At 34.0% G+C, this 18,750-nt stretch overlaps 1 protein-coding gene across 1 annotated transcript; it reads right to left on the reverse strand.

Moving 5' to 3' along the window:
- Positions 1-686: 686 nt before the first annotated feature.
- Positions 687-16,607, reverse strand: LOC110416082 (exocyst complex component SEC5A-like). The gene is made up of 21 exons (XM_021427914.2): positions 15,771-16,607; positions 15,537-15,688; positions 15,196-15,290; positions 13,769-13,963; positions 13,470-13,597; positions 13,222-13,380; positions 11,821-11,925; positions 10,347-10,421; positions 9,416-9,553; positions 9,131-9,316; positions 8,749-8,877; positions 7,023-7,149; positions 6,739-6,949; positions 5,043-5,158; positions 4,715-4,949; positions 4,392-4,485; positions 2,845-2,922; positions 2,680-2,736; positions 2,290-2,439; positions 1,600-1,815; positions 687-1,162 (listed from the first exon to the last, which is right to left on the reverse strand). The coding sequence occupies exons 1-21, from the start codon at positions 16,167-16,169 to the stop codon at positions 941-943; spliced, it is 3,267 nt and encodes a 1,088-aa protein (XP_021283589.1). The 5' UTR covers positions 16,170-16,607; the 3' UTR covers positions 687-940.
- Positions 16,608-18,750: the final 2,143 nt, after the last annotated feature.

Below are 18,750 nucleotides of genomic sequence, written 5' to 3' on the forward strand. Positions count from 1 at the left end.
AAATAAAAAAGTAAAATAAAATATCTTAACCTCTTTAAGTTTTGATCATAATTCTACACATATTTATTAGTATTTAAAATTAATAATCTGTCACAAACATATAAATGATGTTAATAGATATACGTGAAATGTCTTAAATATTTTTTTTACACTCTTTTTTGATGAATTAGAGAAAATTTTTTAAATGAAAAATTATAATTTACATAATGTGTTAATTACCCGAAAGAAATTTTTTAAACGAACTATTTATTTCAAATTCTGATAGATCCGTATGAAATTATAATTAAAACTTAAAAATTAAGAGATTTTACCTTAATAATATAAGTTTAGTCAATTAATTTGTTCTTACAAAGGGGAATGAAAGATAGGAAGTACAATTTTTTTCACTTTCTACAATAAAACATGTTTTTGGCCTTTCGTGAAAATTAAAATAAACAAATTTGGACCTTTTTCTTCAATTTTTTTTCCTTCATTCTTTATTTTTTAAGCTTTTCCCCTTATTCTTCTTCAAAAATAAAAGGTTATGATTTCGAATAATTTTAGAAAAAAAAAATGAAGTAAACATACATAACTGATCTATCAATTTGTATTTTTTAAATTAACAAAATTTTAGGTTTTTCTTGAAAGAAATAAACATATAAAAATTTATATTCCTAAAAGTTAAGAGAAACCCCAACGACATCACGTGACTTTATCACACTTTAATAAGTTGATGATCCAAAATTTTTAACCACAGATCAAAATTATGTGCCCATTGATACAAAATATGGCAAAAAAATATATGGTAACAACCTAACTACTATCAAGGCAATTGAAGCTCTTAGAACAAATAAATACAGATTTCATACGAAATTATGCGTATCAACGAGTACAATACAACTACACATGAACATGGGCAATTTTATTTTTTTTTAAAGAATACTGATGGCTGCCGGCTAATTTATCTGCGCCTACGCTGGGTGAAACTTGGGGATCCCATAGCTTGTGTGCCTCTGTAATTTCTGCTGGGAGAGTCCATTGAACCTCTAAAAGAAGCGTATGCAGCTTTAGCTGATTCGGGAGCAGATTCCAATGGAAGTGACTCCACAAAGCATGCTGTATTGATGCGGGTCCTCTCGAGCTCTGCTTGAAGCAATTCTGAGCTATACTGCTGTGCAAGAGCCTGGGAAAAACCATAAACAAGTTAAGATCATGTCCACAGAGTGGAAACCAAACCACACAAGATGGATTTACTGAAAAAGCTATGATCATTGCTTCTCCCACAAAACTAAACTGGGAAACACATAACAAATCAGATAGATTTAACTTCAGAGCATAGACACTATAGTAACTCATCCCAACACTGTCTGAACCTACATGGAATCCTCACATGACAATAACCTCGTCAATTAGTTCAGTAATTCTCAAAAATGCAATTCTCACTCCTACTTCATCTTAATGAGACTATGATTTCATAAAAACAACTGAATATCAACAGCCAACTTGTTTGAAATTTCTCCATAAAGAACCAGTATCTTAAAAGAACAAGGAAGATATCCTAGAAGGAAGATAACTGACACAAACAAAAAAGGAAGATATCCTAGAAGACGAGAATCTTACAATCAGGTCATCAGGAGATACAGACACCCCTTGCTGCCTCTCATCTGCAAGAGCATCTTCACTTCCACGAGTTGGTCGCCGATGGTGCCCCGGATTTTCAACAATTTCAGAGATGCTTTCAGTGGCTTTCTCTAACAGCACCCCTTGCAAAGACTTCATAGACTCCCTAGCATCAGCTGTGAAATACGGATTTAAAATGGTCTCGAAATATTCAAGCTGCAGAAGACACATCTCACAGAAATCAACCATCTAAGCCACTGAATTAATAGAGTAATCATCAATACAGGTATAGTAAAGTAAAAGAAATCCATGAGCAGCCAATTGATCTTAAGCATAAAAAGGAAACATCAACCCCGTCAACCATTTCATTCTCAAAATGTGAGAGGAAAACTGGAAGAGCAAGAAGGGAGAGACAGGGTTGATAAACGTGTATATGCCAAATAGGAGTACATACTAATATATGAAAAAAAAAAAAAAAACAAGGACAAACCACAACAATGTGTTCCAATTTCTAACACATGTTAAAATCACAAAGCAAAAGCATCAGTTATTCTAAAAAACTTCGGTTGCCCACCATGCTAGTGGTCAATAGTAAGTATCCAACCATTGAAGCACACAAAAAGGAAACAGTAATTAATGGGTCAGATTCAAGATCATTACAATAACTGAAGTAAAATGCAATTATAATACCTCAAGCATGAGCTGGCAGAAACCATTTGCATCAAGTGAACTGAGATCTTTAGTCTCATTCTCATTGAAAAGGCTGATAAAAGTATCAATCAGACCTTCCACAAGAATCCCAAGTGTCTTGTCCAAGAGGGGCTTAGCACCAGCAAAGACCTGGATGAGGAATTAGTCACTTTAATAGACAAATTGAGTTTATTACCAAAAATAATTACTTAAACAGATCACGACAGATGATGCTTCAAATCCTGAAGAGTTCTCTGACAGACTGTCAACAAGATAAATGATAAAAATAATCGTTTATGCAGGTAAAATCCACAAACAACAGTGACATCCAAAAAAAACTTAGAATGCAATAATCTAAGATCACATGGCCACACAGATGGTGGTAAGTACCTCAGCATGTACAGCTACCAGAGTATGTAATAACTCAACAGCTGCATCTCTCACACCCTGAAGATAGGAGCAATTCATGTTACCCCTTGAGTAAAAATCAATACTTGCTAAGCTGACCAGAGGGAAAAAAACTGATAAGCAATTATGAAATCACAAAATCCTTACTTTTACTGCAGGTGCTGATCCCCACTGAACACCAGAGTCCAACAAATAGTTCATGGCAGCTGACCTAATCAAATTTGCCTGATGAGAAAACAAATAATTAAAAAATTAAAAACTAAAGAAATAATGGCCACAAACAAGTCACAATGGAAAAGTATTTCATGGAACATGGTTCATATTTGGCATTTAATCAGCTTGAATGAACACATACAGAAGCCAGCCTCCTAACTTCCCTTCAGAAATATAAGGATAAAACAAATTCAAGTATTCAGACAACTAACAACTCCTTATTTCCATGAAAAGTATAATAGCAATAAGAGCATACAGATGTTACAGAAGGTAGACATCCTTTGCAACAACAAAAGAACTGGGAAGGCGTTAACCGACAAGAACCTGCAACAAGGCTAATAGAAAACAATATTTAAATTATGGGTTTAAATGGTACAGGGGAACAGCAATTTTCTATGCCAGCTGATATTTCTTTAACCACCAACTACTCCTAATAGAAAACAATATTTCAATGTGGTTCTAAAATACAATCTATTTCAATTTCTAGATAGCTCATTTCTCAGGTGGTTCGTATCTTGCTCCTTCCGGTAAGACATACAAATTAGTTTTTGTTTTCCTATTATTATTCTAACTGCGATGCAACAAACAACATCAGAGAGCATAGCATTCTGTATAAACATATTCAAGTAAATTAGTATTTCACAGATTTCCGTTCTTCCAAACTATACATCCATGGCAGTTGGTTAAACAGCAAGGTGCACTTAAAACCTAAAAGTAGAAAGATTCAAACTCTTGATAGGATGATGTTCTCCTCTGTATTATCACAAAAAGATGAAAGAGGATAAAAAGTGAGTAGCCTGTCTAACAACTCAATGGTTTTTCACAGGTTGTGGGGTCATATTAGCTCAAATAGCTTGTTTAATACTCCCAGCAAATGCATCCAGCACCATGGTTCATGGTGCTTCAAAGCTTATTGACTTTCTCACTTGTCTCTGCTTGCACCGTCACAGCAAAAACACAAGCATTATTTTTGGACCTATAAACCAATTAGCTTACATCACGCAGTAAGGACTTAATTTTTTTAATTGATACTGCTTACAGCTTTATAATTTAAACCAAAATAAGTATCACTTTAAACAAATTAGCTTCATGATTTTGCCTAGTAAATCCAGATTGTGATTTTTCAAGAGGATGAATCTAGGATGTTCACATCTTAACATTGAGCTCAGCAATCAGAATGAAAGCAAAAATTAAGATTAGAATCAGCTGAGCATTAATTATTTTTATTGCCATGCAGAGTCATTTTTATGATCAGAAGCAAATATGCTAAGCCAGTATACCAGTGTTCATGGCTTCCAACTCAACTTTCCAATCAGTTGATAATTCTCGTAGGTCCATCAAAAGGCTCACAAGCTTACTCTTTTTTTCCGTTCAAACTTTTTCTCTGTTTGTATGTTTGTGCTTGTTATCTTTCCAAAAATATAACAATAAAAATAACATCTGGTAACTACAACAAAATTTAGCAAGAAATTTTGCCATACCTTTGCATAAGTATACTGCTCAAGGACCTTTTCTTCAAGTCCAGAGAAAGACATTAACAGATCTTGTATGTCAGAGTCATCTTCATCTTTTTCCCTACAGCATTGACAAGCCATAAATGAGCAAATATAGTGCATAATATAAGCAACAGATCAACTTGAATTAACATGGTTTGGGAGAGCTAGGTGGGCCAAGTTGATTCCTTCTGCTAAGGTTAGGGGTATCATTATGCTACCACAAGAAAGAATGACCCTAAATATCCCGCAATAACAGTTTCAACTTTATTGATGCTCGAGGTATTACTAGCAAAAGAATTCCACCATACCTAGATTGGAGCCAAATGCATTTGTACTTGTTGTACAACTCAGAAGAAAGCTCATCTTTGCAATATCCAATATTACTTAAAACTATTAACAACCGTTGATGTGGATCAACAACACTTCCTGGGAGATCAGATGATAACTTGTTCTCTGGTTCATGAGAATACCCATTTTGCAAATGCAGACTTTCTTTGATTGATTTGTTTTGCGCAAGCTCACTTCCAATATGCTCTAGATGACCTGATCAACATGAACATCATGAAAGCATCATGACTAACCAGGCAACTGTACTAAAATTTTCCAGACCAAATAAGATACTGTTGTCCATCATACCAGCAAAATCCAGGAAACAATTTAGAAATGCAAGCCTCACGGATTCTTGGATTTCTTGAAGTTGTGCAAACATATCTTCAAATTTTGTAGCCTCGCTCCTCAGAGACTGAATCATCCTTTGGATAAAGAAAGAAGGGGGAAGACATATTAAACAGCTTTAAAAGAAGAGTATAATCAACTCTCCAAGAATAGATTGATAACAATATAATGCATAAAAGCATCTTTCCTGAGATTTGAAAGAGGGTGAGGAAAGAAAATTTTCACTAGGAGAAACCAAAAATATATGCTTCCTCAATTATATGTAATATCATTGGATACTGAATATTATAAATAGCTATCAAATACACTTGTATTACAAAATATGGATAAACAAAAACAAAGCCTTTTCTCACTGGCCGGCCATATTACAAAGTATGGATAAATAAAACCATTCATATAACTTGACAACTCTATAAAATTTGAAAGTTCTTCCAATTTGCAATAATGCTGGGGAATCAGAAATACTCCTACCAATGATCTGCTCGTTTTATATCATGGCAGATCAGTAACCAATGCCTTTCATTTTGACATGGCAGAGAACATGCTAAGAACAGCCTAAGGCTATTTAAGTTTGTTCTGATTTAAAATTATATTGAAAAAAAGCACAATCTGCCTAACTAGCACAATTCTCAGATTTGACAAATACTATAATAATATAAAAGTTCTTCAAATTTGCAGTAGTACCTTGAAACAGAAATACTCCTACAGAGGATCTTCTGGTTTTATATCACGGCACGTCAGTAACCAATGCTTTCATAAATTTGACACAGCCACAAACAAGCTAAGAGAAAAGCTTAAGGCTATTCAAATTTCTTCTAATTTTAAAAAATAAGAAATGCATAACATATTAAAAAAATTTAAAAGTAAAAATCAAACCCACATCAAGTTGAGCTCAAGTTCACAAGCCCGAGAACTAACTAGCAACTTAATTGGAAGGCTCTCAGCCCATTAGGGCTCCGTTTGAGTAATGCTTTTGCTACTTCCTTTTTCTTTTTATTCAATTTTCATTTTTTTCATTTCACTTTTTATTCATTTTTTGCAAAAACAAGTAACAAAAAACAAATTAACCAAACAGATTTGCTCATGAACCCTCAAAACCAGCTCATATATGTTTGTGTCTAACTCATTTAACAAGTACATTCAGAAAAAAGGGATCTAGGTTGTGATTGAGTCCAGCTTGAGCAAGCTTCTCGTTGAACCAAGCCCAAGCTGAGCATCAACAGCTTAGCTCATTGTAGCCTAGACGAAACCAGAGACTATTTGAGACATCACTTATCTTCAGCAGATGTTCATGGTAAACCACCATCATAATGCAATTAGTAAGGAGAAGTGCTTCAAACATGGAAACTTTTTTCCTTTCTGGTTGCATAGGGAAGATGAAGGCAGCAGTCATACATTGGTCTTTTCGTAGTCATCTCTAGTCAGCAATATCAGAGCCTAAATCACACTTTGACAACCCATATCAAAGACCTCACATAAAAAGGCCATTTGCACATCTGTCCAATAGGTTATGGGCAACCTCACTAAGCTTGATCCATGTTAAAACCACTTACAAACATCATGAAACAAATATAAAAAAACTACTTACACTAACCACACAACACTATAACTAATTATGCCTCTTACAAATTCAACATCATAATCTCTAGATACTTACATATTGATCTGATCCATTGCTGAAGCCATAACTGAACGGAAAGCCAGAGGTAAATAAGAGATAGCATATGGAGATTTGTTCCTTTCAAGAATAGATACTGGGACCCATGCTTCATCTTTTGTTATCCCCTCTGTTGATGCTCGCATCCAAGAACAAAGTCTTAGTATGTAAATCTTAGTAACCTCCGCCTGAAGTGTCCTGAGTGCCAAGACTGCCAAATGAAAAAGAAACATTAGAACAGTTTAGAAGTTGACTACCACAGTTTCAGAGAAAGTTGGGAGTACCAGCTATAGGAGGAGCAGACTCTTTTGCTTCAAAAGCAAGGCATGCTTTAGATATTTCCTTTATAGCATCGCTCATGTAGGAGTGAAGAATATTAGATTCTTCAAGATCACGGAATGTGTTCAATACCTATATCAAGAGCAAACTCAGTAAGAACCGCTACAAAACAAAAAGATTAGAGGAGAACCACCTGTGAGAAAGGCATATTGATTGGACTGGAAACATTGCAGTTTAATTTGTTTTAATATTTTGTGAATTTGTTAGTCAGATCTGGAACCATTCAACAAAATAGTCTAAGTGAAAAATGTTAAAAGTGTTCAATAGGGAAGAACCTACTTATTGCTGTTTGTAGAATAGGTTCAGTCAAGACAGTAAAAACTTTTATTATCAGAGAATGTTGTTGCTCTATTAAATCTTTTATGCCTCTAGTCTTTCTATTTCCCTTTTTTGCCAAATATTCCATCTTCTCTCCCTTTCTCAAATCTACACTCTTAACAAAACCCTATCTAAATCTAATACATAAACATCATCTCTTCCTCCACAACCACCATATCACAAATAAAGCATTTCTTTCACTCTCTTTTCTTTGTGGTAGATTTTCAGTTTCTCTATTAATTATTTTCAATCTACTTTGCTAGACTAAGTTAACATTAGGTTTATGCTACTTTATTGCAACAATTTATGCTTTTTTAAATTCATTTTAATTGATAAATTTTTAATCTCCCAAACTTTATATATGTAATTAGAATTTTAATGACTGTAAAAGAAAACTTTCATATAAGATAATTTTCAAATTTTAGCATCTAGCCATCTGCAATCATCAAAAAGCCTAACTGCATTTACTACGTAGATTCCAAAAACATCCTGAGCAGTTTTTGCAATTCAAATTCAATGTCTCAAATTCAAACCCAAAAATTCAGCAATTGTTCCAGAATTAAATTCTCAATTTTATCAAACAGTACCTAAGTCTAATTATGAAGTTACAAATTAGTAAAATTATCCAGAAAATAAGCCAGAAAAACCTTAGCATAATATTGGCCATTTTTCATTTTCAGTCCCTCAGGATTATCTAGTATATCTATACTTCAAAAAGAAAAAGATAGTGAAAAAAGGAAACAACCCGAGTCTTGATAATCTCAACAATTAGAAACACATCTCTTAATGAAACAATCAACCATGTCTTCTGGAAGAGAACCATGCTTTTTACATTCAACAACAAACAACTTTCAACGTGAATCTTCTGGACAAAATCCCAAATCATTTTGGTACTTTCATTAGGAATTTTACATATGCATATCTATAGAAGCTCTCAAATTAAAATTTTGAAATAAGGGTCAACAGTTTAGAAACTCATCTTTATGTCATTACACTAATTATTTATTGGACAGAGAGTCAAGTAGAAAGAAGAAATATGGATATTTATTGTTGATGGTCTCAGTGTACACAGCAGTCAGATTTCATGTTTCTGATTGAAATAAAAAATACTATTAGATAACAACGGATGCATGTATAATTTCAGAGTACTCCAGGGACATAAAGAGAACTGGAACTAAGTTATAAAGACAACAAATTTTCAATCAATGACAGGAAATAAAATAACTCCAACAAAACCAAAGCATCATAAATTTCATTCCTAAACTGCTATTAATTTCAGAACACAAGCACCACTACATAAAGGTAGTAAAACAGGCAAGCCATGAAGTTTTGCTCCAAGCAAAGTATATTCACCTTGACTTCATATACAGATATTGTACTGCGCATCATTCCTGCAACTTCATCAAGAGAATGACTCGAGTATCTCCCATCTCCAACTTTTTCCTCACTTTTACTTGCCAAAGAATCAGAAACCTGTGAAGACTGAAGAATAAAAACCAGAATAAATGTTCAATTCAGTGAATCACATTATTGTCTTGATAACTTGTGATTTAAGAAAAGGCACTTATAGCAATGAATTTGTGGCCATAGAAAAGAAACCAAAAGTGAGGACAAAAAAAATATGTTGGCAAACTCTAAGAATTACTATACAAGATGAAATATGAATATGCGATGTTAATTGGGGCATAACTATATCCAACTCTTGTAAATATAATTTAGACAATTTTCAGAGTACCTTTGCAAATTTCCCACTAAAAACAGAAAGTGCCACTTTCCAAAAAGCTGGTATGTGATGGACAAGTACAGCAGTTAGCCTTCTGATATATCTTCCTCTAAGAACATCTACTTCTCCTCCAGTCAAGTCCACAGATTGCAAATCTATAGGCAGTTGGATGTTCCCAAGGGAGTAGTTGACATCTGACTGAATAGTAAAAAAATAGATGAAATAATCTCATAATTAGGTAAAGAGCCAAGAGTTTTTCCTCAATATCAGATCATCAATCTAGATAGTAGCACTTACAGACTGACTTAAATTTTGTTGAATTTGTTGCCATTTCGCATCAGAGAGTGCTCTTTCCTGTATTTCATTATGCAAAGTTTCCATCCGAGCTTCATGATCTGAAGTGCACTTCTCAAGCAACCCTCGAATTCTATGATTCTATTAAATAAAAGAAACCTAAATATTTCAATGACTTGAACTTCAAGAGTAGGGGAATGTAAGCAAGTCAAGTTGCTTGCAAGCACTAAGGAGCTTCTTGAACTAGACCTATTATCAAGTTCAAGATACTTGAATAGAAGTTTGACTCAAAACTGATTTGTTTAGAAGCACTCAGGAGCTTCTTCGAACTGACTCTATCATCAGGTTGAAGTTACTTGATCAGCAATTATGGATAACAAAAATATGCTAAAACTCAACTCAACTGGCTTACAAGACTTACTGATAAACAACCATATAATTTTAAAACAAACACTGGGAAAATAATCTGAAACCTCAATTGTCAAAATTCAACCGACTCAAGTCTCAAATTATCAAATCCTACCTCAAAGTCCGACAAAACCCCATTTATATGAGCTTCTAAATTTAAAATAAGCCAGCATAAATGTAAACAAAGCGAAGTGCAACAAAATAACCCACATAACAAAGACCCTTTATTTTTTTCTAAATTTTTACCTAAAATCAATGTTCCTCAAAATTTTGGACAAAGGCCCTTCATCACTTGCATCCTTTATGTAAGGGCACTTGTTTTTGGGTTAGGGGGATGGAAATGGGAATTTATAGCCATTTGACTATACCAGCCAACCAAACGATCAGCATCGAAAGAAAAATGTCAAGCACATGTTAAATAAATCAAATAGCAAGTAAAAGACAAGTTAACATAGAGCATTTCATTAGCCCAAAAGAAAAAGCATAGAGCATCGAGACACTACAGGAAAGTTCAGAATTTACTAACCTGTACATTCAAATAATGCCACACTGGATCTGACTCAGGTTCAAGCTCCAACAACAACCTCACCGTATTCTCAAGCTACAAGAGACAAAGAAATCTCAGAAATACTTATGAGAATGGCAAAACTTGTGTAAGGTTTTGATATACTAAGTTTCTAGGTTCTTTCAAAAGAACACACAAAAATATAGGATGTAAACTAGATCCTGTTATTTAACAGATCTATTTAACAAATCAGTAATATAACAGGTATTCAACGTAAACACATCGTTTATTCAGTGTTATTGGATTTTGCAAATCTTGTCATAATATGTCAACCTAAATTTTTATTTCTACAGAAAAGCAAAAGTTTAAAAAAAAAAATTGTAAACTCCCAAAAACTAGTTTATTTTTGTAAACTTAAAAAGAAAGTAAGATCAATTGAAACAATGTTTTGATGAGTTAATATAAACTTGACAAGGTTACTTGAGGAACTTCTTTACCTTTATGAGATTAAAAAGAAAAAGGAAGACTGGTAAACAATCAAAACAGTCTTACATAAATGAAAGCGGTACACAATTGACATCAGATGCGAAGCATAAGTAGCATATTAACATCTATTCTTCATTGGTTCTTACAAACTGTAGGTGCATTATCTATTCATCTTAACTAGTCAAACCAGCACTATACTATTCATCATACAATAATGAAAACTACGTGTTGCTTAGGCAACACCTTAGCCATAAAATAGACCAAGAACAATAAACCTTTCTTTTTTACTTTCCAAAGAAGTATTTTACTAGATGACATCCTTATTAAGATCATCAAATCAGCTGTCTAATGCAACAAAATCAAAATATGCAAATAATATATCTATAACATATCTAGTATAGATATTTGGAGAAAAACAAAGTTGCCATCTTTGTTCAATGCGAAGCTTGAACAACCACAATAAGTTACTTCATACTGTCGAAAAGAACATTTACAACAATCTCGTAGAGCACTAGTTTCATACTCTCAGCAACCCAACAAAAAATCAGGATTCCATGTTCAACCATCCCATTACATTTCAGCATATATATTCCATACTTCCACTCATGCTAAACTTACAAGTGCAGATAGAACATTACAACTCAAGAGAACAGAATGATTCCAACATAGTTAACTGAAGTAAATCTGCTTGATTGGCTTGTGAAATGGTGGGTATTTTGGCTTATGGAATAACTTGCACATTCTCTTTTATCTTCCTTCCCATTCAAAACTTGCCTAATTAACTCCCCAATATTTTGTTATAGGTTGATTTTAACGATACAAGATTGCTTTAGTGAGAAACAAAACCTGGCATCTCATGGATTAGTAAGCATCAAGCAGATCGTATTTTAATATCATGATCACTAAACTTTAACAAAAATCCATGGACAATCCAGGAACAATTGTTCGTTTACCGACCAGCTAAACTGCATAGTGTCAAAATATTGAAAAAGGCAGATCAAATGCTTACGCTTGTTAGGTCTATTTGAGGATCTTCCATAGACTTGTAAAGCATGGCTTTGAATTCTTGCATCACTTTTTCAACCTCTTCAAGAACTCTTTTTAGTATATTTACCTGACAGTAAAGAATAAGTTAAGTACTCTTGCAAAAGACCTCTATCTATGCACAGACTTGAGCATACATCAAATGCTCACCTGGGAATGCAACCACCAGACTTATGAGAAACATGCATAAATAAAAAAAGGTCCAATACTGATGTTAGCCATCAGGGAATCAATGCATAAAAATAATGTATTACAAACAAAAATGATAGAAGCAACGGATTTATGGCTATGATTTTGACTTAAACCACTCAACAATTTGTTCACTACCTGAGCTAAACCCAACAGTAGACACAATTTCAGCTTGTGCTATGAATTTTGTAAAGAGATGTGTGAAAATCAGCAGCAATGATGTAAGGTAAAAACTAGCTGGCATACACAAAATTTGTCAACTAAGCAGAAACTAGAATTCCATGAAATTTGTTGAGGAGGCCAAGGAAGCATTCTACAAGCAGATAAAGATGCACATAACATTATTGAATAAAAACTTTATTCACATATTTAAATAATGTTAGAACTTAAGTAAAAACATGCTCAGATATAAACCCCTAGCCACATGTAAGCACTATTTACAAAAATTGAAGAATTAGAACTGCAAATCCAAGATGAATGTAAACTGGATATACATAGCTGGTTAATACCTTATACATTTCTATATTGTGTTAATTGAAGCGGATAAAGTAACATTCCTCAAATTGTTTCAATCATATATCTCTCCTTGAAACCATAGGATAGAAAGCGATTTTCACCCAAAACATGAAAAAGTAACTTATGCTTATTGATATATGTTGATAGATTCTAATTTAACCTAACATAAATAAGAGGTGTCAAATTATTTGGAATTTGGATCACATATACAATCAACTAAGAAGCAAGAACAAAATACAGAAAAGCACATAGTTAACAATATAATACCATAACAGATTTAAGATGTTCCAGAAAGCAATGAAAATGACTTAGCTTAAACAATAAGCTTGAGAGACTCAGAAGTTGAAGAAAAGTAACTTTGAGGTTTGTAGTTTTCTAGATTTGTCTTAAATCATAGTTATTTCTAGAGATTGAATTCTATAAATATCAGAGATAAACTAAAATGAAAATGAATTTGAGAGTTGGCCAAAGTTAAAGAGGTTCTGATTCAAACTTAGCATAACACATACCTGAGAAAACAATTAAATTTTCTTTTCTTTTCTTTAGTGTAGACTTGTCTAATACATAAAAGATGTATGTGAGAATTGGATGCAAGAATGATAATGAAGCAATTGCAAAGATATAAATCTTTTACATAGCAATTTAAAGTGTTCTTGCTTACATGGGAGGGGAGAGCAATTGATTTTGCCTTCTTGTATTCCCTAACAGCCAAATCATATTCACCCTTACTAATACTCCCACGAATTGTACTAGGTAAATTAAAGAGTGTCCTGAACCTCTGAAGCATTCCCTGGACAGACCTGATCTTCTCAGCTTGAGCCTACATCAAATCACAAAAAATATACATAATATATATCTCAGCCTCCCTCTATAGCACCAGCATTCATGGATTTGAAAGCAAAAACCAACCTGTCTCTCAAATAGAGGCTCAAAGGCACGATTTGCCAGTGAACTCACTCCTTGCATACAATTAAACAAGTGAGTTGTCCCTGAACCTTCAGGGTCTTCTTCAATTCGCTTCAGTTTTGACTCGATATCTATGCAATTATTTTTCTCCACATTAGAACCAACTATTGCTAATAGCTAAAATTCTATAAAATTATTATGGCAAAGACTATGAGAAGAAGTTGGTTTTAAACCCATCAAACACTTGCATTGCCACAGTTAAAAGTAGTACCAGACTCAAGTGAACTGAGGTGCTTTCATACCATCAATTGTGGTTTTGCATGAAACAAAGCAGTCAAAATTGTCTTTAACCAATTGTTTTCTCTGTTGAGTCCGCCCTTTGAGATCAGTTTTTAGGGCAAGAGCACCAGCCTCCAAGTCTGCTGCAGTTGTATCTTGGTGTATTCGGGATAGAAACAATTTTGCATCAAACTTTTCAGAGAAATACATCAATTTTTCTGCACAATTTCACAAAAAGGATGTAACACACTGGCTTTACAGCTCTAGGCATTAAATTAGAAATACTCAAGGGAGAAAAAGTAGCTCATTGAGGAATCCAACATCATGGACATTCACTAATCAGAGGTGCAAACAGAAGCCAGCAGAAAAATTGATTAGAAGATGCATTCATGAGATGTGAATTCTAAAATCCAGGGCAGCATGGACAAATATACTCAGTAGCAAACAACAGAAAATTGAACATTAGAACTTGAGAGCTTAGATAAGTCTCTGATGGTTGTTATAATCTCCAATATAAAAAGCACATGAATACCGCATTTAACCCAAATTAAGAAGACGAATGCCTTCATAAAATAGCAGAAGTAAACAATCATTGCAGTGAAGCTTAGAGACGAAATTAAAATATAAGAATAGAGATCAGCAATAACTGGACTGCATCTCGTACTCCTGCTTCAGTAGAGCTCTTGCTGCCTTGACTATTATAAAACTATGGCAAATCAACACATGCACTATTCCGGATACATCAAAATTGTGGAAGAGCATCACAATAATGTTACTGGTGACACACTACTTACCAATCAACAAACTTCAACAAGATAATTCACTTTCAAAACCACACAACTCTATTGATTTAAAGCACATGTAATAAAGAAGAACAAAACCCAGAGAATTCTCTATAGCTTAGTTGCAACACTTTCAGGTCTCTATTTTGATATGGACAAACCACTTATGGTGGAAGAAGAACAAATACACAGGGAACAGAAATTAAATACCAGTAATAGCTAAAAGTAAGATTAACCATAGGCAAACAAAAAGAAAAAAATTGATAATAACTCTAGTCAATTCCTTATCACCAAACAAAAAAATTGACTGATTTCTAGGAATTGACATCATTAACATAATCTTCATTAATATAAAAACATAGATAACAAAAAAACACCCAGCAGATCTTATGATATTTCTGAATTAATATTGTCTACAAAAGGGGTGAAGTGAGTAATGACTTTCACTGACATAAACTCCAATTTGAAGAAACTTTGGGGCAGTGAAAGGCAATAAGCCAGGGGCATCGAGTAAACTTGTATTTTAGGTAGCAGAAATACAGTTCCAGACATTGTACTATTATAATTTTTAGAGACACAAATTAGAAATGGCATGCAACTTTAGCTTAAGAGATTATGACAAACTATAATCTCCAGAAAATATATTAAATAAGAAAGTGAAAAAATACCACGGAGGCCACTATCCATATAATCTCTATCAGATTTTGATGGAGAGCTTTCTGATGCCTCAGTGATCAACCTTAACGTCTTGTTGTCTATTATCCTGCCAATAAAACAAACACACAGGTTAGCTGAAGTACTTGTAGCAGATGAAGAATTGAGGAACCACTTACCTCAGTTGATGCTAAGGAAAACAATGACTTGGCAACTGTTCATATAATCATATTAGTATAATTACTCATCATAGAACAGAAGTTTCCTGCCTTGATGATCTATAACAAACAGTGCATTCCTTTAAAACAAACAATAAATGATAATCAAGCAATACAAAGATGATCAAAAGATTTACCCCAGTCCAAGTGGATCAACACATTCCATGCCGCGAGGGAAAGATTGCAGATTGTTAAGTATTCTCCCAACTGTTGCCGATGGTTTACGCTCAAACTTTTGTGCCACCGGAGCTGTTCTCGTCTCTCTCATCTCGCGAACTCTACGAGTAAGCTGTCGAGGAAGGGTAAAAAAAAACCCTTAACTAAATCATCTGTCAATAATTTACTTTGAATTTAAATTTCATTATAAGTACCTCAGCTTCATCGACACGTTTCCAGCAATCAGGCTCTTCTCCATCCCAGGGTCCATCATCGTCTTTGCTTCCTCTGCCTCTACTCCTTCCTCCGACTCCTCCCTTCGGATCTTTTCCAGTATCCTCGTCCCCACTCGAAATGCTCAGCATCTCCACTTCCGAATCCTCGTCATCATCCATCGACATCTTTCTCGCAGCCGGCTTTTTTGGAGCCGAGGCAGTCGGCGCCTTCTGAGCCTTGTAAACAGTCCCCGGTGGCTGCGGCGGCGGTTGAACGAAGTTGGCCACTGGTTTGCGGGAATTGGAGGAAGGCGGTTTCTGGTAATTCAGATCCCGTTGAGCTTGCTCTTTCAATGCCATTTGGAGAAGCTCATCTTCGCCATCGCTGTCGCTCGACATTTTGGCGAACTTTCTGTTTGCGTTTTGCTTAGATCTGATCGATTATGAAGAATGGATTTGAAGGTTTCTAGAAAATTTGGAGTTCTTAGAATGGAAATGAAGGAGGAGTTTCCTTCGCCGGAATGTGAGATCAGTAATATTGTCATGTCACGCGAGTTTGATGAGACAATTCCACCGTTTTCCAAAACGACACTGTTTTGTCTTTGAACGAAGAAAAGTCCTAAAACTTTTCACGTTTGTGCGTTTAAGCCTCTATTGGCTTTTCCTATATTCAATTCCGTCCCGAATGGCCTCATGTATCTATAACTATACCTTTTACATACTATAAACCAATCATATAATGTCCTATCAAGTAGTCACACAATGCTTAAAAGCCAATCACACAATGTCGTATCAATCGGTCATGCAATGCCTATCAACCAATCATATAATGTCTAAAAACTAGTAAAGTAATACCTTATGAGCCAGTCACGCAATACCTATCAACTAATCACGCAATATCCTATCAACTAGTCATGTAATGTCTAAAAATCAATCACACAATGCCTAAAAACTAGTCATGCAATACCTAAAATTAATCACGCAATGCCTTACAAACCAATTGCGTAATGATTAAAAACCAGTCAAGCAATACCTAAGTTACGTAATACCTAAAAGTCAGTACATAATGCCTTACAAAGTAGTCACGTAATGACTAAAAATTAGTCACACAATGCCTATAAATCAGTCATGTAATACTCTACCAACTAGTCACGTAATGACTAAAAATCAGTAACACAATGTTTAAAAATTGATCACGCAATCCCCTATCAACCAATCATGCAAACCTTAAGTCACGCAATCCCTAAAACCCTTAAACCCAATGTCTAAAACAAGTCACGCATACCCTATCAACTAGTCACGCAAACACTAAGTCATGAAATGCCAAAAATCCCTAAACCCATTGACTAAAACCAATCACGCATGCCCTATCAACTAGTCATGTAAACCCTAAGTCATGCGATGCCTAAAACCCCTAAACCTAATACTTAAAACTAGTCACACATGCCTTATCAACTAGTCATGCAAATCTTAAGTCATGCAATGCCTAAAACCTTTAAACCTAATACTTAAAACCAGTCATGCATGCCCTATTAATGCTCGACCCAAAAACCACTGACACTACTAAATTCTATTTAACAAAATCAATAACTTAAATAAGATACCATATTACATTTAATAACATAATCAATGAATATGCATACCTTTACGGTCAAATGACTCAAAAATGCTTCTATCAATGCTCAAAATGCTTAACACTTGAATTGGCGAGAAATGCTCAAACGAGGAATGCTTTTGAAATGAATGGTTTGTTAAGGAAAGTTGAAAAATTACAATAGTAAAAAACTCGACCCAAACATATGGATCAGTTTAAGGTGCAGACCTAAACATGTGGGTCAGTTTCATTAATGGTAATTTTATCTAAAATTAATTTCTCTTGGTTAAAAAAAATTAAAATTATGGAGAAGGTTATTTTCAAAAACACCTTATGCATGAGGTATTTTTGAAAAGAACATGTAAAAAAGTTACACACTTATCACTTGAATGAAAGAATCAATGAAATCTATTGGGGTAACGAAACCTTCAAATTAAAGAGGAACAAGGAACTGGACCTTCAAAATCTAAATAAAAAATCTTAAGAGGAAGAAATCGTGAAAGGGAATAAAAAAGAGGAAAGGGGAAGAAAAACAAAGAAAATTGAAGGATTTTGAAAATAAAATCTTAATATGAACAATTGCTTGAAAGTTACACAATAAAAACTTTATTCAACATTTGTTCAAAACTCTCAAAATTCAAATTTCACATAGATTTGAAAAAATAATGAACAAAAATTACATAAAATCGAAAGAGTTGAGAAAATCATTGAGGATTTCTTTAGATCCATGCCAATTGAGAATTTTCTTAGTAGTCAAATGGTAAAAGTGAACAAAGAAAGAAAAAGAGAATTGATGAATAGAGAAAAAGAGATTTACTTGTTTTAGAAAAATTGAGAGTAGAAAAATATGAAAAATTTTTGAAGATTGTTGATTTGAGCAACTAGAAAAAGAGGTATAAACTTAAGGTGATTTTCCAAGAAAAAAGCATTGAATGTAAAAGGTAAGGGGCTTTTGTTTTTTAGGCTGTTTCATGGGCCATTGGTTGCTTTTATTTAATGGGTTTCTATTCTCTTAATTTTTTTATGTGATTACACTTCAAATAGTGTAATTAAATGGAATGTATTAAGTGTAATATGATGAATTTAGTTACATTAGAATAAATGCAACTAAAATTATGCAATAAAAGGATAAAAATATTGTAGTGGTCACTGGTGGTCAAAAAATGTAATAAAACGTATAAAAAATTCATTGTTCACCTTATTTCCCTTACTCGGGTTTATCTTAATTATCCTAGATCTAAAATCATAAACGTGTAAAAAAAGAAAAAAAAACTCAAAAGGTGTAAAGGAGTAAAGGTGGAGGAGCCATGGAAAAGTGGGAAGGGTTGGATCCAATAAGGCGTGCTTAGGTTGGGAGAGGGATCATTCATGCTTGTGAGCATTATG

This window comes from Theobroma umbraticum, unplaced genomic scaffold (assembly GCF_002168275.2).
Source record: "Theobroma umbraticum cultivar Fairchild unplaced genomic scaffold, ASM216827v3 scaffold_51.0, whole genome shotgun sequence".
NCBI classification, from domain to species: Eukaryota; Viridiplantae; Streptophyta; class Magnoliopsida; order Malvales; family Malvaceae; genus Theobroma; species Theobroma umbraticum.